The sequence below is a fragment of the Panicum hallii genome, chromosome 9 (genome assembly GCF_002211085.1).
Source record: "Panicum hallii strain FIL2 chromosome 9, PHallii_v3.1, whole genome shotgun sequence".
Classification (NCBI taxonomy): Eukaryota; Viridiplantae; Streptophyta; class Magnoliopsida; order Poales; family Poaceae; genus Panicum; species Panicum hallii.
In genome coordinates this window covers 26,910,555-26,935,756 of record NC_038050.1, presented here as the reverse complement: position 1 = coordinate 26,935,756, position 25,202 = coordinate 26,910,555, and the positions used below count along the sequence as shown (strand labels likewise).

Genomic DNA, 25,202 nt, shown 5'->3' with positions numbered 1-25,202 from the left:
GTACAACATTACATAGAAATAGCACACAAAACTAGTCTAAAGCTATTCTACGTGTTACAACGATCGCGTGGATATAAAGAACACCTAAAACGGAGCTAAAACGCGAAAACTACGCTTAAAACAAGATCCAGGGACTAAACCGTAAGAAAAACAGAACTTCCAGGGGTTCTGGGCAAAAACCAGGGGCCTAAACGTAATTAAAGCATAGACTCAGGGGCTAGATCGTGAAAACAAGCGGCATGGACTGCAGGTATGAAAACTGGAAAGTCCAGGGGTCTAAACGAGTAAAACAGGACTAAAGCATAAATACTTTTGAATTAATGAGTACTGCGGGTTGATTTCCCTAAAGGATAGGGGCTCTTTAGCAAAAAATGACAGCTGAACCGGTAACTTCTGTTTTGGGCCCTTGGATTGTCATCTAACGGCTCGGATTAGATCTCTGACGCGAAGGGGTACGCGTGGTTTCCGTCCGTCCGATCGGGATCTAACGCGCCAGGGCCTATCATAATGGAAATCAAATCCCACGCGCCGGATCAGGGACGGACGGCTCAGATTCAAAGCAAGGGTGAACCGGTATCGTTGGTTTTGATCCGCTAGATCTGGATCCAAGGGTCACGATCCAACGAGGCCCCGATCTAATCGCGAGCGCAGGATGCAGATCGGACGGCTCACGGCATTTGGGCGCGGAGGGGGCGGCGCTGGGTCGCCGGAGCTCAGCTCCCGCGGCGGCGCCTCGCCGGAGTTGGCCTATCTCGGTGCTCCGGGCTGGAATCTGGGCGGGAAAAAGGGCAGGGCGGCGCGGCTCAGCACGAGTAACCCACCTAGGGTTTCAGCCGGGCTCGTCAGGGTTCTGTGTGGCTAGTCCACAGGCGACGGCGGCAACAGAGCGTCGGGGATCGTCGCTCCGGTTGTAGAGAAGGCTACGGCCTGAGGAAACTAGCGCAATATGACCAGGAGGCATGCGTGGTGCTCACCGAGGCGGAAAATTGGCCGGAGGCGTGGCGGAGGGCGATCGTCGACGATGGCGGCCGGCGGGGACGTTCGGTGCTCGTGGGGGTGGACGCCGGAGTGCTCCCTGGGCGCCCTGGCACCTCAGGTCGACGTGTGGTGCTCCTGCAAAGCCTACTGAGGGATTAGCGGGACCGGAGCGGCACCGGCGGTGAGCAATTACGGCGGCGGTAAACTCACCGCGGTGGCGTTCCAGGAGAAATCCAGGACCGAGAGCAGGCCGGAGTCGCGGGTGGAAGGCGTAGAAGATCCCGGGTGTTGAGGCGACGCTGATGCGGGGCTCGTGCGGCCCGTGGCACGGTGGAACGGCGCGCCCACGGTGGTGCAGGGGAGATGCTGCGGCGGAGCAGCGTGGAGAGAGGTCCTAGGGTTTGGGAGCGCCACCAAGTGTAAAGTTGGGGACGCAAGGGAGTCCGGGGTCGCCAGATAAAGCCCGGCCGGGGTCTCGTCGCGTGGGCCCAGGGGAGAGGAGCTCGCCGGAGTTTTCGGGGAGAAGTTGAGCGCCGGAGAAGAAAGGGGGAAGAGGGAAGGGGCGCTGGCGCGTGGGGCCACCTGGCCAGAGAGAAAGGAGGGGAGGAGAGCGCGGCTCGGGCTGGGGAAAGAAACGGCGCCGACACGCGGGCCCGGGGACAGCGAGAGAAGGGGGAGGGAGGGGAGCGCACGGGGGCCGGCTGAGGGAGGAGTGGGCCGGGGCGCGGCCCACGCGGGGGAAAAGAGAGAGAGAGGTTGCTGGGCCTCGGGTGGCCCATGCGGAAGAGAGGGGAAAGGGGGCCCGAGGAGGAGGGGGAGACTGGGCTGGGCCAAGGTTGCTGGGTTGGGCTGCCTTCTTTTATCCTTTTTCCTTTTCTTCTTTTGTTTTTCTAACTCACTAACTCAAACAATTCTAATTGAATTCAAATACAATTTGAATTCAAACCTATACACTCAACACAAATAAAACAATGCTGCAGCATGAATGCACAAACACTTTAATCCTATGATAAATTTTATTTTCTTGCGTTATAAATTGCTTTAAATGCCACAAAATTAGAGAAAAGCCTGGAAAATTTATTTAAGCCCAAATAAATTCATTAAAATTAAGGAAATTAACTTAGGGTGTTACAGTGAGCTACTTTGGTCAAACGATCCACTATGACCCATATAAAATCATAACCATCTCGTGTGCGCGGCAATCCCACGATGAAATCCATACCAATTTCTTCCCCTTTCCATTCTAGCACCTTCAATGGCTGTAACAAACCGGCTGGTCTTTGATGTTGTATCTTGACTCTCTGACACACATCACACAGTGCCACATGAGTTGCAACATCACGCTTCATGCCATACCACCAATATCTCTCCTTCAAATCCTGATACATCTTAGTACTGCCAGGATGGATAGAATGAGCTGAGTCATGAGCTTCCTGCAAAATTTTCGCACGAAGGTGATCCACATCGGGCACACATATTCTCTTTCAGAACCACACAGTTCCATGATCATCTACAGTGAAGTCAGGTGCCTTGCCTACTTCTATCATCTCCTTTATCTCCTGAATCTTAGCATCCTCAAGCTGACCCTTTCGTATCTCATGTTTGAGAGTCGGCTCCACTTCTACAGTGATCCCTTCCGCATGGGTGTAACACCCTAAGTTTCAAATTAGGAACCTAAATAAATTTTGCTAGATTTTCTTCAGGATCCATAATTCTTTTCATTTTAGAGCATTTACCATGAATTAACAATAATTTACTTAACCATAAAAAGATATATAAGGAAGTATAGTTCTTGTGCATATCATGCCGCATTGCATTTGTTTTATTGCTTGTCTTCCATTTGTATTTAAATTTTAAAATCAAATTCAAATGCATTTGAATGCATTTTTTCTCCCTCTCTTTCTCTTTTGGCCTGGCCCATTTCCTTCTCTTCCTCCTCTTTCTTGTTATTCCTCCCGCAACGCCCAGCCCAGCCGGCCTTTTTCTTTTTATCCCTCCCCACGTGGCCCAGCTGCGTCGCTCTCCCTCTCTTGATCGAGCAGGCCCAACCCTCTCTCCCTCTCTCCCTCGCTGCCAGGCGGGACCCGCCCGTCAGGGTCATCCCCAACCTCGAGCCAGACCCCGGGCCTGCACGTCGAGGCCCCCTCAGCCGCCCTATAAAGCCGCCACCCCACGCCCTCGGTCCCGTCAACAGCGTAGCCCCCGCCTCGCCTCGCAAACCCTAGCCGCGCAAGCCCGCCACCGCCGCACCTCGGCCGCCCGATGCGCTACCGCTCCGCTGCTTCCTGCCATCGAGGAAGTGCCCATAGAGCTCCGTGTTGCAGTAAGGAGCATCGCCGGCCCCTTTTCCTCCTTTTCCCCACCTTCCCGCACGCGTAATTCCACGCCGAAGCTCCACGGCCGTGCGCTGCCGCCGTGCGCCCCTCTCCAGCCCCCGTCTCACCAACCCAAGCCCCTAGATGCGTTTCTCATAGCATCCGCATTCTTCCCGTGCAGCCTGCGCATGAAACCGAGCCTGGACGGCCGTTTACGGCCAAGTCCGGCGAGTCCGCTGCCGCCCGCCACCGTTTGCCGTTGCCGCCGGCGCCAACGCTGCCGCCCGTGCCGCCCCAGCCCCGCGCAGCCGTCGGATCCCGATCCGACGGGTAACCCGAGTCAAAACCCGCATACCGGTCAAATCATAGGATCTTTTGCACTTTAGCCCCTGAGTTCTATCAAAATTAACCTGCAGTCCATAGAAGTTCAAAAATATTCATGAGTAGAACCTTTTTCTTCTATTTAAGCCCCTGTCCTTTTCTAAAATAGAACTCACCATCCCTAGCCTCTCTGTTTTTCAATTTAAACCCTAGATTTAAGGTTTAATTATATTTTAGCCCTTGGTTTCTTTGTTCAGATCCCTTCTAGTTTTGAATCTTTGACAGATAAGTCCCTGGAATCATGTTTTAGCAATAACCTCTTTGTTTTAACTCCATTTTCATCGATTCTCACGCTCACACCACCCTTGCGACGTATACAATAGCTTTATAATGTTATTTTGCTCTGTTTATATGGTTTGGTGTACTATTTCTTATTTATTGTACTTGTTTTTTTGTATGTACTTATGTGTTGCGATAGATGGTGCGCAGTTCGAGGGTCCGCAAGAGCAAGGCTTTGAAGACATCCCTTAGCAGCAGTAGTACTTTGATGAAGGCAAGTGGTACTTGATCATATTTCGGTCCTAATAACTTTCTAAATAAACACATTTACTTTATATGCATGCATGTGTCTATAATATGATGGATCCTGTCGGTACATACAGACAGGGGTACCTCCTGCTAGGGTGACCAGGCCCTTGGCATCTCACTATCCGTAATCTCCCCCTTGCCTTCTGGGGGACGTGGCGTACGGCCCGGGCCTGACAGCTGGGGACCGTGGTCTCCGGACCCTCCCCGTGCTATTCCGGGACCGGGGCCCCCACGTCCCCAGGAAAGCTGGAGAGCTCTCGGGTAGCCCCCACGGACCCGGTCTCCCTAGGGAGGTCCGGGGCCGCCACATGTGATGGCCGGACCATCACAGGCCAGACCGCTCCGACCGGCCTCGGGGGCCCGGACCCCCTCCCCCCGGGAAGGGGTCCGGCGCCGCCACGCGCTGTCCTGCGGTGGGAACGGGGCTGGCCCTGCCACGTGCCTGCAGCTGGAGGCCCTTCACGGGTCTCCAGCCCACCTACCAGCATTTAAAGCGATAGCTGGGCCGTGCGTACCCAAGTCAAAAAGAACGGCCTGCCACTGACACACGGGGCAGGTAGGCTGACACCACGGTAAGCCCGCCTGTTTCCAAGGCGGCGCATCGCATCGCCGAATACTGTGCGCAAGCGGCGTACAGTTCCGTCACGGTGCCGCGCACGTGCGTGATGATGGCCTGCAACAGGTGAGCCGAGCCGTATGCTGCTACAGTGCACGCAGAGGCAACGGCGCGGCGGGTCAGCATTGCTCCTTCGCCTGACATAAGTCCTAGTGCTCTGACTCGCTACGTAACTTAGGAGACCTTCGCTGGCTAGACCGGGAACCCGTGGGGACGTCTACTAAGCGTCAATCCTAAGTCTTGTGCAGGACCTCGGTTCTATGGCAGCTAGTCCCGACCTATCGCGACTACCTCCTAGGGGGCCACAAGGGACCACGGTGTGCCCAAGAACACTTTACAGATCGACAACCAGGAAAACAGCTAAGTTTTTCACAAAAAGTAGACACATGAAATACTTAAACACATTACTGATAATGTGCACAACATTATAAAGCTATCTTAAATAACAAAAGTTATATTACAAAAATTGATAACAAGGCAAATGGTCCTATTGTCCTGGCTGGCTGGAGGTGTCCCTACTCTCTGCAGGTTCGGGACGACGCCGGAGGCGGGCCGCGACCATGTCCACCGCCTCCTGGACCCCTTCTCGTGCGGCGGCTGCTGTCGTCCAAAGGGGTCCGACCAAGACGGGAGTCAGCTGGACGGTGGGGTCATGGCTCCGGAAGCTGGTGAGGATGTACTCAGCCATCCCCCGAGCAACTGCTCGCCCCTCTGACTCCAGGAGGTCCTGTATGCCGGCCTCCACGTCCTGTAGCCGCTTGGCGGTGGAGTCCAGCAGCTGGAGTGTGGTGCCAAGTGGTGAAGGAGCCTCCAGCACCCAGATGGCGTTGGCTCCGAGTGCTTCTAGCAGAGGGTTCACCGCACCGACCCACCGTGTAATTTGGTCGATGCTGGTGCTCCGCTCCGCCAGGAGCCCCTCCACCTTGGCTTCCCTCTCCTGGACGGTCGCCTCGCGCTCCCGGAGCCTCCGGGTGCCGGCTGCCAGCTCCTCCTCCACGGCCTCTTCCCATCTCTGGAGCTCCTGGAGCCGGGCCACCTCCTACGCTTTGCGGGCAGCGAGCCTTTCTTCCCTCTTTGCTGCAGCCACCGCCAGCTCTGCCAGGGTGGCTTCCTCTGCCCTGGTCACCTCCACTAACTTCTTGGCCTGGCTGGCCAGCTCCCGGGCGGTCCTCTCCTTGTCCGCCGCCGCCTGCACCTTCTTCTCCGCCGCGATCTCTCGCTCGAGGGCCTGCGCCTTCCGCCGTGTGGCCGCCTTCTCCCGCTGGAACGCGGCCGCCTCCCGGTCGCGAGCCTGCTCCAGCTCCTCCCGCAGGAGCTCGCGCCCCAACACGAGCTTGGAGCGCTCCTCGGCGTAGCGGGCGGAGACGAAGTTGATGCGGTCGCCCAGGCGGACCTCCCAGTCGGAGAGTCGGTGGCGCTCTGCCTCCAGCTTCTCCCACTCCCGGCGCATGCCAGCCTCCAGCTCCTGCTGAGCTTGGTGGCATTTGGCTATGAGCCGGGGGAGAGGGATCTCTGCCATGCTTGGGAGGAGGCGCCTTCCCAGCACCACCTCTGTTTCCTCCTCCTCCTCCGCCGGTGGGGCGGCGCTGCTGGCAACTTCAGCGACCCCCGGTGCCGCCGCCTCCGCTGCACCTGGTGCCGCCGCCTCCGCTGTCTTCGGAGCCGCGATCTCCGCCGCCTCTGCTGCCTCTGGCACTGCAGCCTCCGCCGTGGCAGCGGCCCCCTCTGCTGCTGGCTCGGCTGGTGAGGGCCCGGCCTCGACGCCCAGTGCTGCTGCCGGCGCCTCAGTCGTCGCAGCGGGTCTGGCGGCCTCCTCCTGGGGGGCGGCTTCGGGTCGTGGCGGGGAGGTGGCCTCTGGCTCCGGACCCCTAGGTTCGGTCGCCTCTGGAGCTGTCCCGGGCGGAGGTCCCGCTGGAGTCGACGCAGAAGATTCCGGCGCTGGCTGGGGGCCGGATCCCCCAATTGGTGCATCTGAAGATTGGGGCCTGCCGTATCACCAATATGGTTAAGGACCAGAAGCCAAGAGAGATAATGAAAAACTCTGAGAAGGCAGCTTATGTGTAGTCGCACCACTCCCATCTGCCCCGGGCGGCTGGGGGGACCTTCCTCCCTGCCGAGGACCCCCCGGACTTTTGGTGGGTGTCCCCGGCCATCGGAGCTTCTGGTGGCAGCGATGGGGCCTGTGGCCTGGGCTCGGGCGGTGGTGGTGGCGTCGCCGGACGCCGTTCTGGTGGTGGTGGAGGAGGAGTCTGCTGCCTCGGAGGAGGTCATCGCGCCACCTCCGGACTCGTCTCCGGCTCTTGGAGTTGTGGCGGAGGAGGTGGAGCCTCGCTCTGCTCCTCCGCCCCCGCCGTCTTCTGGCACTTGGGCCTCGGCTCCCCTACCAAAGAGCCGTCGCCTCACTGGAGCCTTCGGGATTTGCTCCCTTCGGCTTGGCTACTTCGTGCAGGTGCTACCCCCTGAGCTTCGTCGCTCCTTTGGGCCGGGGCGGCACCCGCATTGTCCTTGTGCCGGTGCTCTGGCACCGGCACCTTCTCCTTTCCCTTCCCGCCGGGGACCGGACCTCTAGGACTCGACTCCCCGGGACCTTCACTGGTACGTTGCTGGCGGTCCGCTGTGGTGCCAGGGATCTGGAGCCCGCGGTTGGGGTCGCCCCCGAGTTGCCGGACCGCCAGGCCGCCCTCGTCCAGGGTCGGCATCGACGCCAGGACCGATGACCGCAACACCTGGTCCTCGCACAGGGCCTTGACCCCGCTTGGAAGGACCAGGGACTCTGGGATGAATGCCTCGCCGGTCATCGCCCGGAGCACCGCCTCTAGCTCCGTCCTGGTGAAGTCGCCGCCCGGCCCACGTGCGATCCTGCAGCAGTCATTTAGCCCCGTGTACACGTAGGCCATCTGGGACCGCTGCTGCAGGGGGGCGATTCGCCGCTTCAGGAAGTCACCCAGCACCATCATGGAAGTTAGGCCACTCCTTGCCAGCTTCTTGATCTGGTACAGCACCGGGTTGAGCTCCGCTGGTATTGTTGGCCTGGACTTCCAGGTGCTCCGGTCGCTCTAGGGACCCTCTGTTGGCAGCTCCAGGCGGTCGTGGGGGTCAATTGCCGTGATGATCCAGCCTTCACGCCAGTCCTCCCACTTGGAGCTGGAGAAGGCGGCGATGTAGGAGCCCACCATCCCGTGCCGGAGCTGGAAGTAATAAGCGCCGATCTCGCTGCGCTTAGCCTTCCCGGTTCCGACCAGGGCGTAGAAGTGTTTGAAGATAGTGGTGCAGGGGCGCACCCCCACGAACATCTCCATAAAGTGGGCGAAGACCGCCATGAGGAGGACGGAGTGGTGGGTGAGATGATGAAGTTGGAGGCCGAACTCCTCCAGGAGCAGGAGGAAGAAGGAGGAGATCGGAGGAACCAACCCGCACATAATGTACGAGTTGAAAAGGACGAACTCCCCCGCGGCAAGGTCGCGGAGCGGAATTTTGCCGGCCCTGACCTTCCCGGCTTGCGCCGGCGCGGTCCATCCCAGAAGGCGCCGCACCGAGTCTAACTGAACCTGGCTCTGGAAGCGGCGCGGGAAAGGAAGCGAAGACATGGCGATGGTGGTGAGATCGCTGGGGATGGATTGCAAAGGAGCTGGGAAGAGAAGGAAGCCGAGCGCAAGGAAGCTGATCGCGAGAAGGGTTGCGGAGACGAAGGGGCGCTGCGGCGTCTGTTGTTGGCAAGAGCGAAAAGGTAGCCGTTCCCTTTGGCGCATACCTTTTATGCAAAAGGCTGTTGCCTTCTCGCGCCCGCGGCGACCGAGGAGAAGTCGAACGGTTGCCTGCACCAGGCACCTCCTCTCACACCCCATGACCGGCGGGCCCAGGCCCACCAGTCATGGGTGCAGCCGCTGGAGGAAAGGAGGGAAAAGTAGAATCCGAACCGCCCAGGCCGCGGGACGGGCTCGAATAAGACAAGAATCTAAACCGTCTGACGCGCACGGCGTGGGCGGGGGATGGCCCCCTCGGGGTTCCCACATTGGGGGAAAAAGACTTCCATGCCCTTTCTCCGCGAGAACAAGCTGTTCACCCGGCGCGATGCTGGGATCTGGCCCCACCTACGGGTTCATCCCTCTCCCGAGGTGGGCTCGGGGGTCTCTGTCGGTACATACAGACAAGGGTACCTCCTGCTAAGGTGACCAGGCCCTTGGCGTCTCGCTATCCGTAATCTCCCCCTTGCCTTCTGGGGGACGTGGCGTACGGCCCGGGCCTGACAGCTGGGGACCGTGGTCTCCGGACCCTCCCCGTGCTATTCCGGGACCGGGGCCCCCACGTCCCCAGGAAAGCTGGAGAGCTCTCGGGTAGCCCCCGCGGACCCGGTCTCCCTAGGGAGGTCCGGGGCCGCCACATGTTATGGCCGGACCATCACAGGCCAGACCGCTCCGACCGGCCTCGGGGGCCCGGACCCCCTCCCCCCGGAAGGGGTCCGGCGCCGCCACGCACCGTCCTGCGGTGGGAATGGGGCTGGCCCTACCACGTGCCTGCGGCTGGAGGCCCTTTGCGGGGCTCCAGCCCACCTACCAGCATTTAAAGCGGTAGCTGGGCCGTGTGTGCCCAAGTCAAAAAGAACGGCCTGCCACTGACACACGGGGCAGGTAGGCTGACACCACGGTAAGCCCGCCTGTTTCCAAGGCGGCGCATCGCATCGCCGAATACTGTGCGCAAGCGGAGTACAGTCCCGTCACGGTGATGATAGCCTGCAACAGGTGATGATAGCCTGCAACAGGTGAGCCGAGGCGTACGCTGCTACAATGCACGCGGAGGCAACGGCGCGGCGGGTCAGCGTTGCTCCTTCGCCTGACAGGTTCTGGCCCAACAGTGGCAGCACGGCTTCACTGTTGGGCAACACTGACAGCGGTCACTGTGCCTGCAAGGCGGCACACGACCATATCGAGGCTGTGGATACGCACGCCAACTTCCCAACCGAGGAGACTACAGTGAGGAGCTGGAGGTGAAGATCTCCGTATATCTCGTAATACAGGCTCCTGTTGGCCGGGCCCACCTGTCGGGGCCCCGCACAGTGTAAGCACTCCCCTTGGACTATAAAAGGGAGAGTGCACCTGTTAGAATCCAGGCTAAGTTCCATCCAGGCTTACACAATCAATACAACTCTCAAGTGGACGTAGGGTGTTACGCTCCGGCGGCCCGAACCACTCTAAAATCCTCGCGTCCTTCCTGTGTTCATCCGCACATCGATCCAGCGCTCCTAAGTCTCCTCCAAACCCATCCTAACTAGGATTAGGCGGGTGCATTCCGCCACCCGGCTGGAGATTTCCTCCGACAGATCCCAAACTAAGGATGTGCCTAGTTTCTTTTGAACTTTCTTGATTAAACCTAGGTTGTTATATTTATGTTGTAGCTACGTTAGTTGCTTTTACTTAGACTTGGTTGGATGACCTTAAAATCACGCTACACTAGTTTTACTCATGTTCTGGAATACCTTTATGGTGATAATTAAGATAAATGCATAAATTGGAATATGGAGAACCACCCAGGAAAACAGTGCAACCACAATACTACATGGCTCTGGTCTTGGCTAATTAATTAGAAACTTTAGGTTGTAATGGTCTTACCGAAAGGGCAAGAGGGGAGTGCGTTGTTGGGGTATAGCTCGGTTCTCTTGAGGCGTAGATATGATTCTGGTTAAGGCGTCTTCCTCATTAGGGAGGGTTATGACCACTGCGGCCTGAAACCTTAGCGGACCGTTGCAAGTTAGGGAATCTTTGTAAAGGCCTCAAACTGAATCCCTAACACTCACCTCGGAAGTGTTTAAGGGACTTGCAAACCCGGGCATCAAGGGAAACACGAGTTGTGGGTAAAGTGTACCACCTCTGCAGAGTGAAAACTGATATATCAGCCATGCTCATGGTTAAGAGTGGCTTGGACCCTCACATAATAATTAAACTTAAAGATGATCTAAATCGATGTTGTTTATTTATGTTGTTGTTACTTATCTCTTTTAATTATTCAAGGGTTGGTATATAATTATATTTAGTTAATGCTTGCTAAATAAAACTTGGTCAACTAAAAATGCTTATCGCAGTCAAACCGTGTTAGCCTTTCCTTGATTTTGGCCTTGCATGTCATATAATTTACTCCACTTGCTGAGTACCAACCATAAGTGTACTCACGCTTGCTTTATTAAAACCAATGCTGCTCAGAACATGATAATTGTCCGGAGTTCCCCGAAGATTTTGAGAAGTTCTAGGAGTATGTCTCCCAGTCATCTGCTTGTGAAGTTGAAGTCCACTGCTAGTTATAAACGTTTATCTATTTGCTTAAGATTAAGACTTTCGATCATTTAATAAAGTACTATAATACTCTCTTTCGTTATGATATGTTTCGGGTATACACTTGTATCGTGTATCATATGTGTGGAACTTGATCCTGGCGCACATATAAGATGCATTCGGCTCCTTTCCAAAACCGGGTGTGATAGAAGTGGTATCGGAGCAGTGTTGGCTGTAGGACGTTAGCCTAATTAGTAATTATTGAATTTTAAGGCTTATCTTGCTTAGCAACCTAGGTTGTGCTTGCTTGCTTTTGAAAGTTGCTTATTTCTTCATTATGTCACTATTATCTCATCCTTGACTTCATGCTTGCCTCTCTAGTGTGTTGATATTTTCCAAACTCCTTCTTGCTTTAAGGTCACCCTTAGCATTTTCTAAATATCCTCTGTCTTGCACTGTCCTCGCTTTTGCTACAGATGGCCAGAACCAGGCAGACCGCCCGCAAGAGCACCCGTGGACTGCCTTATCCGATCCAGCATCCTCAGGAAGTGCCCGACCAGGAGGAGCCCGAACAGCCAAAAGACTTCCTCAAGTTCATGGAGGTCGATGACGTTGATGATGACTACTACGGCTACTACGGAGGAGGCTTGGTGGACACTTACACTAAGGAGAAACCCATGGAGCTGCCTGAGGACCACCCAGATGCTGCAGACGACAGCGATGAGGACACTGCAGGAGGAGACAGTACCGATCCAGGTGCTGCAAGAGGAGACGATGCAGAAGATGGTGATGATGACCCAGTTGCACCCGATGGTGGTGATGAGGACCCAGATGATGATCCAGAGCCAACAGATGCAGCAGACGAACCGCCACAAGAGCCCCATTATGAGAAGCAAATACATCACCTGGACTTTGTTGAAGGACCATTCCCAACATTTCTCTGGAGGGCCATACAGAGAATCGGCTTCCCACTAATGCCACGTTAGGAAGCCTCCTTGTTCAAGAATGCTCAGCAGGAGGAGATGTGGTTAGTGGCAGTGGTGATTAGTATTCTGGATGAGAGGTATGGCAGTCGGATGGAGTACTATAAGCACTTTGATGACGTGCTCAGGAAGACTTTGGATGCAGAGACCAGTGAAGATGCCTAAAGAGCCCTCTACTATCCCTGCCATGCTTATCGGGATGAGCTCCAAAGTACAGAGTTTCAGCAGTTCCCACGCCGCAAGAAGGGTGCCAGTAGTGTGCAGATTCCTATCCCACCCCCTAGGGAAGGAAGTTTGCTCATGGATACCACGCAGGAGTTGGTCGCGGCTCTCAGCACTGACTTGGATGCTGACGGAGCAGAGATCTAGGTGGTCAAGAGGAAGCTGAGAAAGACGCTCAGGGAGAAGGTGATTCTAGAAGCTCAGCTGAGGGGAGATCAGGAGTTACCCCCAGAGTACGACAGTGACAAGTCCGTCAACTACCTGCCAGAGTCACCTCCCCGCAAGCGCGTCCAATACGGAGAGCTCGGCTACCGCACCCCCTACCGTTAGACATGCTAGATCTAGGAGACTAAGTTAGGATTGCCCTTAAGAGTCTTTTTGTAGTCGCTAGTTCGAACGGTCTTTATAGTTTGTTTAGTTTTAGTTAATGTTCTTGTGTGCTTGGTTTTGTGAGAACAATGTGAGTTGGATCTTTGTAATGATTGCGATGAATTGTGGAGTGATGCCCATAATTACATCAAGTTTTAATAAGGATAGATAGTTTAGTAAAGCTTGGGGGTCATCTATTTAAATTGTTGTCCTCATCTTATCCTTGCTCCTATCCGTTTTTCATGATTGATTTCATGAGTCTCACTTTTCTAACTGATCAGATGGTGAACACTAGGTCCAGATTAGGGGTTGATCAGCCTACAGTACCACATCACGAAACAAGCAACAGTACCAGCCCCAATCCTCAGCAGAGTCAATAGCCCCAGGTGCCACCAGTAGGGATGGAGCAGTTCCTCGCCGCCCAGACTCAGCTACTAACCAACATGGCGAACACTATCGCCAACATGTAGGCCTAGATGAACCAAGCTCCACCACCACCACCATCGCCAGCTAGAGACATGCACAGGGAATTCATGAGCCACAAACCTCCTTCATTTTCTCACTCACCTGATCCTCTGCAAGCTGATGACTGGATCAAGATGGTGGAGAAGATGCTAAACATCGTCCAATACACTGACAGGGACAAGGTCCTTTACGCTTCGGGCAGACTGGAAGGAACCATCGTAGATTGGTGGGATGCTTACACTGTAACTCATGACACCCCCAACACCAACACCTGGCAGGAGTTCAGGGACAAGTTTAGGGAGCAACACATCCCCAAAGGTTTGATGAAGCTCAAGAAGGAAGAGTTCCTTGTGCTGAAACAAGGAGCAATGTCTGTGAGTGAGTACCGGGACAAGTTCATCTAGTTATCTCGCTATGCTCCCGCAGATGTAGCAGATGATGTAGAGAAGCAGGATCACTTCAGGGATGGTCTGGCTGGTCCTATCAAGTATCAGCTGATGGTGCACACTTTTGAAAACTTTCAGAAGATGGTGATCAATACAATCATGGTGGAGCATGCTCGCAAGGAGATGGGTGAGCAGAAAAGGAAGTTTGAGTTGCCAGGGTAGTTTAGCAACAACTCACGCCCTCGCTTCGCGCCCCCACAAAGAACACCTTTTCACACTAGAGGATAGAGTGTCTACTACTGGCAAAATCAATACAAGCGCCCCAACCAACAGAACCAGCAGCAGGAAGCTCAGCGTGCTGGTCAGTCAGCGCAGCATCCCAGCTTCCCACAGAATCGCCAGAACACCCCTACTGGAACACCTGTGAGGAACAATACCCCTATTACCACTGGTGGTAACACGTGCTTCAGATGTGGCAAGACTAGTCACTACGCCAATCGTTGCCCCAAGGGAAATGCCCAGAACACTCCAGGCTAGCTCAACAACAGTGGACAAAGGCAGACTCCATAGCAGCAACAGCCCAGAAACAACAACCAGACGCCGCAGAACAACAAGGGTCAGCAGAACTACGTCTGTGGGCGTGTGAATCATGTGGCCGCGGAGACCGCTCAGGAGGCTCAGGACATTGTGTTTGGTATGTTCCTAGTCAACTCAACCCCTGCATTAGTTTTATTTGATTCTGGAGCATTGCATTCTTTTATTTCTGCCGAGTACGTTGCTAAGTACTCCATTCCCCTATGCACCATGCCTAGTTCCATGCTAGTGAATTCACCTAGGGAAATATGAGGACTGTGTATCAGTGTCTTGGGGTGAAAATATAGATTATGGGAAGGGAATTTTATGCAAATCCAATAGTCTTGCAGTCCAGTGGTATCGACATTATTCTCGGAATGGGATGGTTGACAAAGTACGATGCAGTTATTCACTATTCCAAGCGGTCAGTGATTCTCACTAGTTCAGAAGGTGAACGGTTTGAGTTTGTTGCATCACTTCCATCAGCAGTAGACTGTGCAGTGAATCAGCTGAAGGCAGATTTGATTGAGGACATTAGAGTGGTGTGTGAGTACTCGGATGTCTTCCCCGATGAATTGCCAGGTATGCCACCTGAACGCGACATTGAATTCCTCATAGATCTTTTACTTGGTACTGCCCCTATTGCTAAGAGACCATATAGAATGTCAGTTGGTGAATTAGAGGAACTTAAGAAATAGCTAAAAGAATTGCTAGATAAGCAGATCATTCATTGTAGTTCATCACCTTGGGGCGCACCCGTGATATTCGTTGAAAAGAAAGATGGTACACAGAGGATGTGTGTTGATTATAGGGCATTGAACAAGGTTACCATCAAGAACAAGTATCCGTTGCCTCGTATAAAAGACTTGTTTGATCAGTTGAAGGAAGGCAGAGTATTCTCCAAGATTGACTTGAGGTTAGGATATCATCAGCTGAGTATACGACCCTTAGATATTGCCAAGATAGCTTTCACTACTAGATATGAGCTTTATGAATACACCGTAACGTCATTCAGGTTGTCCAATGCTGCAGCTTATTTCATGTACTTGATGAATAAGGTGTTCATGGAGTATCTTGACGTGTTTGTGGTGGTATTCATTGATGATATTCTGGTGTACTCCAGGAATGAGGAGGAACACGAGGAACATTTGAGGCTTGTTCTGCAGAAACTCAGAGAAAATCAGTTGTATGCGAAGCTCAGCAAGTGTGAATTCTGGTTGAGTGAGGTCTCATTCCTTGGTCATGTTATCACAGACGGAGGTATTGTAGTGGATCCAGGGATGGTCAGAGATGTGTTGAAGTGGGAACCGCCAACAACAGTGTTAGAGATCCGGAGTTTCCTAGGACTCGCAGGATATTACAAGAGGTTTATAGAAGTCTTCTCTAAGATAGTGAAACCCCATACATCACTAATAGAGAAAGGAAAGAAATTTATATGGTTAGAGGCATGTCAGAACAGCTTTGATGAGTTGAGAAAAGGTTGACTACCGCACCAGTATTGGTTATGCCTGATATTCACAAGAGTTTCAACATCTACTGTGATGCTTCTAAACAAGGTCTTGGTTGTGTATTGATGCAAGAGGGACACGTGATTGCATATGCATCTCATCAGTTGAGGAAACATGAGCAGAACTATCCCACACATGATCTGGAATTAGCAGCAGTGGTACATGCTCTAAAGATATGGAGTCACTATTTGTTGGGTCATAGATGTCAGATATAAACCAATCGGCCTTCCTATAAAGCCGCCGCCCCATGCCTTTGGTCCCGTCAACCCCGTAGATGCCGCCTTGCCTTGCAAACCCTAGACGCACAAGCCCGCCACCGCCGCACCTCGGCCGCCTGACGCGCCGCTGCTCTGCCACTTCCCACCGTCGAGCAAGTGCCCCCGAAGCTCTGCGTTACGGTAAGGAGCATCGCCGGCTTATTTTCCTCCGTTTCCCCGCCTTCCCGCACGTGCGATTCCTCGCCAAAGCTCCGCGGCCGCGCGCCGCCACCATGCGCCCCTCTCCAGCCCCAGTCTCGCCATCCCAAGCCCCTACATGCGTTTCCCGTAGCACCTGCGTTCTCCCCGTGCAGCCCGCGCGTGAAACCAAGCCCGAACGGCCGTTTACGGCCGAGACCGCCGCCGCCCGCCGCTGTTGGCCATTGCCGCCGGCGTTAGCGCCGCTGCCCGTGCCTTCCCAGCCCCGCGCAGCCGGCGTTAGATCCTGATTCGACGGGCTAGATCTAATCTAACCCAAGTTAAAACGCGCATACCGGTCAAATGCTAGGATCTTTTGCACTTTAGCCCCTGAGTTCTATCAAAATGAACCCGCAGTCTACGGCAGTTCAAAAATATTCACGAGTAGATCCTTTTTCTTCTGTTTAAGCGCCAGTCCTTTTCTAAAATAGAACCCACCATCCCTAGACCCTCTATTTTTCAATCTAAGCCCTAGATTTAAGGTTTAATTATATTTGAGCCCATGGTTTCTTTGTTCAGAACCCTTCTAGTTTCGAATCTTTTACAGATAAGTCACTGGAATCATATTTTAGCCATAACTTCTCCGTTTTAACTCCGTTTTCATCAATTCTCGCGCTCACACGACCCTTGCAACGTATACAGTAGCCTTGTAGCGTTGTTTTGCTCTATTTATATTATTTGGTGTACTGTTTCTTATTTATTATACTTATTTATTTGTATGTACTTGTGTGTTACGATAAACGGTGCGCAGTTCGAGGGTGCGCAGGCGCAAGGCTTTGAAGACGTCCCTGAGCAGCAGCAGTACTTTGACGAAGGCAAGTGGTCCTTCATCATATTCCAGTCCTAATAACTTTTTAAATACACCCATTTACTTTATATGCATGCATGTTTGTGTAATATGATGGATCCCAAACTAAGGATGTGCCTAGGAGATCTCGTGCTAGGCTCAGACTCGAACGAGGATAAGGACGCAGCAGCGGCGGTGGCTCCGGAGACCGGCTTAGTGACGGGAAGAAGATGACTGACAGGCAGGGCCCACATGTCAGTGGCACCAAGCACGTGCGACATGGGCTGGACGCGGTATGCTGGCATTGCGGCCCAGGCGGGAAAGGAATGTGCGCGCGTGAGCTGGGTCGTTGGGTCGGGCCGGTGGTCTCAGCCCAAAAGAATTTGATTTATTTTTTCTGAATTTGTTTTCTATACACAAACAAATCCAGAAAATTCCAGATAATGTTTTTAAAGCACAAAAATTATCTAGAAAATTCCAAAAATTCCAGGGAACTCGGGAGGTAATTTGGGACATGCGGAATCCAAATAAAATACTTGAAATTTGAGAAAATAATTTTAGAACTTTCCAATAAATCGTTTGGTTCTATAGAAAAAAGAGAATATTTTCGAGAAAAATCTGGAAAATTCTCGTAAAACCCTAAAGGTGGATGAAGACATTCTAAACGATACTCACATCCTAAAATTAAATATTTTAGGGTGTGACAGAACTACCCCCCTTAAACAGAATCTCGTCCCGAGATTCGCAACGGCTGGTGTCGGTGTTTAACCGGCTGCCCACCGAGGGATATGCCCAAGGTGGTAAGTTTTGGGTGAGGAGACGCCGAGATCAGGAACTCGAAGGTGCAAGGAACACAAGACTTAGATAGGTTCGGGCCGCACGGAGCGTAACACCCTACGTCCTGTATGGCTTGTATTGCCTTTGATGTAGAATGACCTAATGATCTTCTGTTTTGAGGGGGGTCTCTGACCTCCCTTATATATTCGAGAGGTCAGAGTTACCAAGATGCTAACCAACCCCCTCCGAGGGATCACACCAGAACTAATCTCGAGTAGATCCTCTCTGTGTTGGTTAGCTCTATCTCCTATTTAAACGGGATAAACAAGAGATAAACAAAATGAATAAGAGATAAGACGAGCTTAATCTCTTAAACTTCGTAACATGCCCAGCCTGGTGGCCCCGGGTCTGACAAGCCCCCGAGCTCTTCGTAGCTGAGTACTGCAGGCTTATCGAGTACTTTCGAAGCAATCTTCGACTTCCTCTGATGATTCGTCTTGAAGTCCTTCTTCGAGTACTCCTTTGGCTGCATCGAAGCTATGAGGTGCTCATGCCCCGAATTTTATTTCTGCTATGGCGTGCGATTAAAAAATCGCACTCCATATGGAGTAGCCCCCGAGCCTTAGGTTGAATCGGAGAATCAGGCTGAGGGTCCCATTAATCTGTAGTCCTCCTTATCCTTTAGAGAAATTTCAAAAATAAGTAGTCGATGCCACGTACCCCGCAGCCCCCGAGCCTTGAATCCAAATCCCACAAAATTGGAGATAAGGGTCCAAAAATCGTGGCATACAGGCTAAACAACGACACGTTAAGGGGAGACCAAAATGATTAGACCAAAGATTCGAAAAACCCCTTTTTTCGGGCTAATTAGCCCTGAAAAAATGATTAATCGAATATTTAATCCAATCAGATCACCAAATGACCCTTCACCTTCGGAATATTCCACAAAACGACTCTTGAACTTCAGAACAGTAACTTTTCCCCATCCCGCTGGTTACTTAACCCCGTGGCAATAGGAGGGAAAATTGTGCTTTCAATCCGCATTCCGCCAAAAACCACCAAAACCCCAGTCTGAGCCAAACGCCACCGCCATCCCCGCAAGGAGATCCTCCCGCTCCAACCTCCCCACCCCTCTCCCCGCAGCCCCCGAGCATCTCGTGGCTTAGCGCATCGGAGATGGCGTCCAAGAAGTCGGAGATCGAGGAAATGAAGAAAGATGCGGAGCCATTGACGATGGGGTGGACACACAGTAAGTGCTCCCTCAACAATCTGAAAAAGTTGGTTTCCGAGGGGTTGCTGCAAGAGAAGAACCTTGTCAACTGGCGCCCCTCGTTCCGTGAGCCCTTCCCCATGGAGAATGTTGACGAAATCGTCATATTCTTCCATTTTGCCGAACGGGGATTGGCCCTCCCCACTTGTTCCTTCTTTCGTGGCCTTCTTTACTACTACGGGCTTGAGCTCCATCACCTCAACCCAAATTCCATTTGCCATATTTCCATTTTCATTCACTTCTGCGAAGCATTTCTCGGAATCGAACCCCACTGGGATCTATTCCGCTTTCTCTTCCGCGTCAAACCCCAGCCGACCACAAAGAAACTTGCCGTGGTGGGGGGCGCCGGCATCCAACTGCGACAGCAGGCTGGCGAAAAGTACCTTTCATATAAATTCCCCTCAAACCTTCCTGGATGGAGAAACCTATGGTTTTACATCGAAAACCATGCTCCCCACCTGCCGATGAAGTCGAGCAGACCGCCCGTGGTGAGGGGGGAATGGAACCTTGAACCCTCCGGCATGGAGATGATACAGGTCAAAGAGCTGCTGGAGGCCATCGAGGCACTGAAGAAGGAGGGAGTGACCGGCGCCTCCGTCATGTTCTCATTTTACAAGCGCCACGTCCAACCCATCCAACAGCGATGTTGCCTGGGCTTCGAGTACTCCGGCCCCGCTGACCCCTCTCGCATGTGCACAGAGGAGGTGCCAGACGAAGTCGCGCTCCAGCGGGTTCAGCGGGTGCTGCTGGACGTAAACACCGTGCCGTACGTGCCCACCTTATACTCCGCGCGAAATCCGCCCCCGCCGGTAAGTATTCGACTTCTTTCGCTGAAGAAATCGGCTACTGCGCCGGTACTGAACTGAAGAAATTCCTGCAGGGACACTCGGAGCTGTACTGCAGCTACCCGCCACAGCCAGACCTCCCCCGAGCGTATCACCTCCTTCCTTCTGCAGCCACGGCGGCCAAGAAGGCTCGCCTTGCTGTGGCTCAAAGCCGCAACGAGTCCGCCGAACGCGTGGACTCGCCAGCGGGGGAAGAAGCCAAAGGAGGTCCGTGCCCTGGTGCCGCCGTTGCCACCAAGACGGCTCGCCTTGCTGCGGTTCAAGGCAGCAGCGAGTCCACTGAGTGCGTAGGCTCGCAGGCGAGTGAAGGAACCGGAGGGGAGCCACGCCGGGACAACTCCTCCGACCAGAGCGTGGAGTTGGCCGGCGCTCTACCACCGGTGCCGAAGGGCCAGCGCCAGGTGCGCAAACGCAAGGCCCAAGAAGTCGAGTCCTCCTGGTACGGAATTGCTGTTTTGGCCAGTTGCAAAGTTTCCATGATGCTGAGTACTGACAGCGTCCCCTTGCAGTCTCCCTGCTCTGCCACCCGGGACTGAACCCGAAGTGGTGGAGGCAGGCCCCTCTGCCGCCGCGGCGGTGACAATTGCCGTGGCAGGGACCCCTCCATCGGCCGACCAGGCCTCGCCATCAGCAACGGGCGTTCCCCGACGGGCCTGGCGGGTGAAGAATGCTGCCAAGAAGAAGTCGACACTATAAGTTTTCTTTCGATTGCTTGAAGATCCTGCTCGTGCCCACTTGAATAACGATGTTGTCGATGTCACCAGGGCTGCGAGCGCCGTGCAACTCCAGCTGGAACCAGGCACGGCTGCGGCGCCTGCCTCGGCTGCTGCAGCCCCCGAGCCCCCAGTGCCTGAGGGGCCGGTACCCGCAGAGGTGGCCCCTGAAGCGGATGCGGCGCTCCCCGACTTGCCGCCTCCCGAGCCCCGACAAGAGGGAGCCGGACCCAGAAGCGGGGAACAAGTCGAGATCCCTGATGCCGCTCATACTGATGGCACAGGTACGCGCTTACCCGCCCGTGGCTGGTTGCCGAGGTCTGGACATAATGTGTTGACCACGTTGTGTGCTTGCAGGTGTCCAGCCGCCGCCCGGGGATGCCGCCGGGGCCTCGGGGAGTCCCCGTGAGGTGTTGAGGGCCGGGTCAGGGCACCAGAACGTCATCACCACCGACCTGGTGGATGAACTCCTGCTGTCGGCGGAGAACCTGAAGACCTTCAAGAGCACCTTCAAGGAGCTATACGACTTCTCCATGGTAATACTCGGGTAATATTCTCGAAGTGCGCATTGGTGAGTTGTTTAGGACTCATTCTCCCCCTTTTGCGCAGCATGTGATCACCAAATCCCAGAAGAAGTCGGAGAAACTCCGCGCGGTCGTGAGTGACGCGCGGGAATTAGCTGCCCTGAACAAGCGCATCTCCGAGGAGAAGACGAAGAATTGCTATCTGCAGCGAGAGCTTGATATGCTGAAGCAAGAAAGGACTTGAGAAACCTGGCTGCTCAAGAATGACCTGAAAAACATGGAGAAGGCCAACTCCGAGCTCCAACAGCAGCTCAAGGAGCAAAAAGCAGAGTACCAGGAGCAGCTCAAGGCAGAGAAGAAGGCGCACCAAGGTAGGCCCTAGCTCCACTCGAGTACTTTCCCTCAGTAACTCCCCATTAGATGCTGAAGTGCCCTTGCCACAGAGTTTAGAAAAATAATGAAATACAAAGAGGAGCTGCTTACTAACGTGAAGAATATGCTGTATCGACGTACAGATGATGTCGAAAGGCTGCAGAAGGTGATCGGCGACACTGAACGTCAGTTCGTCGACTGCCTTCAGCAAGTCAAAGCGCTGAGCGAGAAGGACGAGCAGCAGCAAGGAGCTGGAGCACCTCCGGGGGGCCGCCCAGGAGCTGGTGGACATGGTGGATCCGCCAGAAGAAGGCGATGCAGGCCCGCGGCCCCTGCTGGAGCGACTCCGCGAAGCCCCGAAGAAGGTGCTCAAGTTCCTATCCGAGGCTCCGGTCACGTGCGTGAGCAATGCGCTCGCCTATGTCAAGTCCTTCGTGCCGAACGCGCAGCTGAGCATCTTCGCGCAAGGGATGGCGGCGGACTGCACAGACGAGCGGTTCAAAGAGTACTTACTAGAGGCCCAACCTGTAGCAGAACAAATTGTACATAATGTACTGCAGGATTAGGGTATATGAAACACTTAATCATTCTCGTATGCAAATGCGTCCCTCTACTTGCTTGCATATCTTAGCTGAATTGGGATCCAGGCTTACGAGACTCAAGTAGTAGGCGTGTCCCTGGGTGCAACGACCTGAAGGGCAGCTAGAATTCGTCTAACAGAGTAGCCACAACTCGATCGAGCGGGTCTAGACTTGTTAGGAAAGAACGCGAGCATCGTCGCGGGGTTGCCGTGCATAGGACAAAGAGGGGACTATCCTGAGTACGAGGCCTCGGAGTGTAGTCGAGGAGCGCTCCTTCTTTGAGCGTGCTCCGCAAGCTAGGTAAGACCCGGACAGACGGATCAAACTTGCAAGGAGCGGGTGCGGGCAGCGCCGCAAGATTGCCATTCTTTTTTGGCAAAAATGAGACTGTTCTGAGTGCGGCCACTCAGAATGTAGTCGATGTAGCTCTTTATGCGGGCCGTTCCAACGTACTAGGTGTAGGCCAGTCGAACGGATCGACTATGTTGGAAAAAGTGCGACCGCTGTCGCGTGCGACCATCGAAGGCTCCGTCAGAAACGGAAGTCGAAAGGAGATGACCGTGGCCGTGGCCCCCGCGTCATGCGCGACAAGAAGTCGATTTGTATGTATATATGTTTGCACGTGACACCTGCCATCATGGAAGTAAGAAGGCATGTACAACCCGAGTCGTGTGGCTCATGGCCTCCAGAGTGATTCGGGAAAAGGAGATCTTCTGAGCCCCCGGGGAATTAGCGATTACCGGGCCTCGACTTAAGGGTAGAACTTGCGCAAGTTCTGAACGTTCCAGGAGTTTGGGACTTCGCGACCCTCGGGAAATTGTAGTCGATAAGACCCTGGCCTTGTGACCTGCTTGATGACGAATGGGCCCTCCCACCTTGAATTGAGCTTGTGGAGGCCGGACTCGTCCTGAATACGGCGCAGGACCAAATCACCGACGCTGAATGACCGCTCCCTGATGTTGCGATCATGGTATCGCCGGATCCCCTGCAGGTACCTGGCTGACTGAACAAGGGCGGTACAGCGAGCTTCTTCCACAGAATCGAGTTCTAGCTGCCGCGCCTCGTCCGCCTCGCCTTCACTGTACATTTCGACCCTTGGAGACTTCCACATGATATCGGCTGGTAGAATAGCTTCGGATCCATACACGAGGAAAAAGGGTGTTTGTCCTGTGGCTTTGGACAGCTGAGTCCGAAGCCCCCAGACGACATGTGGCAACTCATGCACCCATTTGCCTCCCTTCTTGCTGCTTTCATCATAAAGTCTCTTCTTGAGGCCGTCAATGATCAAGCCGTTCGCCCTTTCGACTTGTCCGTTAGCCCTGGGGTGTGCAACCGAGACATATTTAACTTCAATGCAAGCTTTCTCGCAGAACTCCCAGAACTGGTTCACCGTGAAGTTTGACCCCAAGTCCGTGATGATGGAGTTGGGGAAGCCGAAGTGATGCATAATATCCGAGATGAAGTCGACGACCCAGTCTGGCGTGAGCTTGGCTATCGGCTTGTACTCGATCCACTTAGTGAACTTGTCGATAGCCACCAGAACATGGGTGAAGCCGCCTGGTGCCGTCGTGAAGGGCCCGATCATGTCAAGGCTCCAACAGGCAAAAGGCCAGGATGGCGGTATGGTGATGAGGCTATGAGCTGGGACATGCGTCTGTTTGCCAAAGAATTGACAATTTTGGCACCTGCGCACGAGATCCTCCGCGTCGGTGACTGCAGTGGGCCACCAGAAGCCGGCCCTATATGCTTTCCCAACCAGCGTTCTTGAAGCCGCATGGTTGCCACAGACACCTTCATGGATCTCCCGCAGTATGTCGTAACCATCTTCCTTCGTGACGCACTTCATGAGAACTCCTAACCGAGCGCCACGCCGGTAGAGCTTGCCGTTGACCAGGGCGAAGCCCTTGCTTCTTCGCAAGACGCGTACCGCTTCTGCACTCCTGGTGTCAATTCCCGCTGGTAGCCATTGGTCTTGAATGAAGTCGATAAAGGCCGCTCGCCAGTCCTCCCCCAGCACCATAACCTCTCGATCGGGTTGTTGGGAACCCGAGTCGATGGTTACCTGCGGAGAAGGCTTGATGGATGGCTGATCGAGCTCCTGGATGAAAACCCCCGGTGGGACTTGAGCACGCGTTGACCCCATCTTGGACAGGATGTCTGCACCAACATTGTGCTCCCGTAACACATGGTGGACCTCCAAATTGGAAAACTTGCTTTCCAGCTTGCGCACTTCCTGTACGTATGCATCCATTGTCTCCTTGTTGCAGTCCCATTCCTTATTGACCTGCTGAACACCAAGAGAATCGCCATATACGAGTAGTCGCTTGATCCCTAGTGATATCGCCAAACGAAGCCCGTGAAGCAAGGCTTCATACTCGGCTTCATTATTGGATACCTTCCATAGGATCTGAAGGACGTACTTCAGTTGTTCGCCACGTGGGGAGATAAGCAAAACACCAGCGCCCCCGTCGTCGAGCTTGAGGGACCCATCAAAATATATGGTACAGTGCTCTGGCTTGTCCACTGGGGTTGGGACTTGATTCTCCCTCCATTCAGCCATGAAGTCGACTAGAGCCTGTGACTTGATTGCAGTGCGTGGCTTGAAGTCGATTGACAAAGCCCCCAGTTCCACTGCCCACTTAGATATGCGTCCCGTGGCATCTTGATTATGGAGAATATTCGCCAGCGGGAAATCCGTAATCACAGTGATCTTGTACTCGTCGAAGTAATGGCGCAACTTTCTTGATGTAATTAGAATTGCATATAAGAGCTTTTGAACAGCTGGGTACCATACCTTTGATTCGGAGAGGACCTCGCTGACGAAGTAGTCAGGCCTCTGCACTCCAAATGCATGGCCTTCTTCGCCTCGCTCGACTACAATAGCACTGCTGACAACGTGGGTTGTCGCCGCGATGTAGAGTAGTAGATCCTCTTCCGATAGCGGAGCTGTAAGGATCGGAGGCGACTGGAGGTGAATTTTCAAGTCTTGTAGAGCCCGCTCGGCCTCCTCCGTCCATTGAAACTTGTCTTGGCGTTTTAGGAGCTTGAAGAAAGGTAGTCCTCTCTCCCCGAGTCGGGAGATGAACCTGTTCAGGGCCGCCATACAACCTGTCAGCTTCTGCACATCCTTGATTGTGGCCGGAGCCTCCATGTCAGTAATGGCAGTGATCTTTACAGGGTTGGCTTCGATGCCCCGGTTGCTGACGATGAACCCGAGCAATTTCCCTGTAGGTACTCCAAAAACGCACTTGGTGGGATTGAGTTTCCACCGATATCTGCGTAGACTGCTAA

At 53.9% G+C, this 25,202-nt stretch overlaps 1 protein-coding gene across 1 annotated transcript; it reads right to left on the bottom strand.

The window, feature by feature from the left end:
• Positions 1–5,857: 5,857 nt before the first annotated feature.
• LOC112872967 (tol-Pal system protein TolA-like) lies at positions 5,858–6,971 on the bottom strand. Its single transcript, XM_025936002.1, has 3 exons — positions 6,949–6,971; positions 6,425–6,803; positions 5,858–6,211 (listed from the first exon to the last, which is right to left on the bottom strand). Exons 1-3 carry the CDS (start codon positions 6,969–6,971, stop codon positions 5,858–5,860), a joined length of 756 nt encoding a protein of 251 aa, XP_025791787.1.
• Positions 6,972–25,202: the final 18,231 nt, after the last annotated feature.

Excerpts from the sequence above, each read along its gene's own strand:
- LOC112872967 (XM_025936002.1), bottom strand. The coding sequence starts at position 6,971 with ATGGCCGGGGACACCCACCAAAA. Across the intron at positions 6,804-6,948 it reads GCCGGGGACACCCACCAAAA|GCCCCAATCTTCAGATGCAC; the intron begins GTCCGGGGGGTC and ends GTGATACGGCAG. Across the intron at positions 6,212-6,424 it reads CGGAGGCGGCGGCACCGGGG|GTCCGCCTGGGCGACCGCAT; the intron begins GTCGCTGAAGTT and ends TCCGACTGGGAG.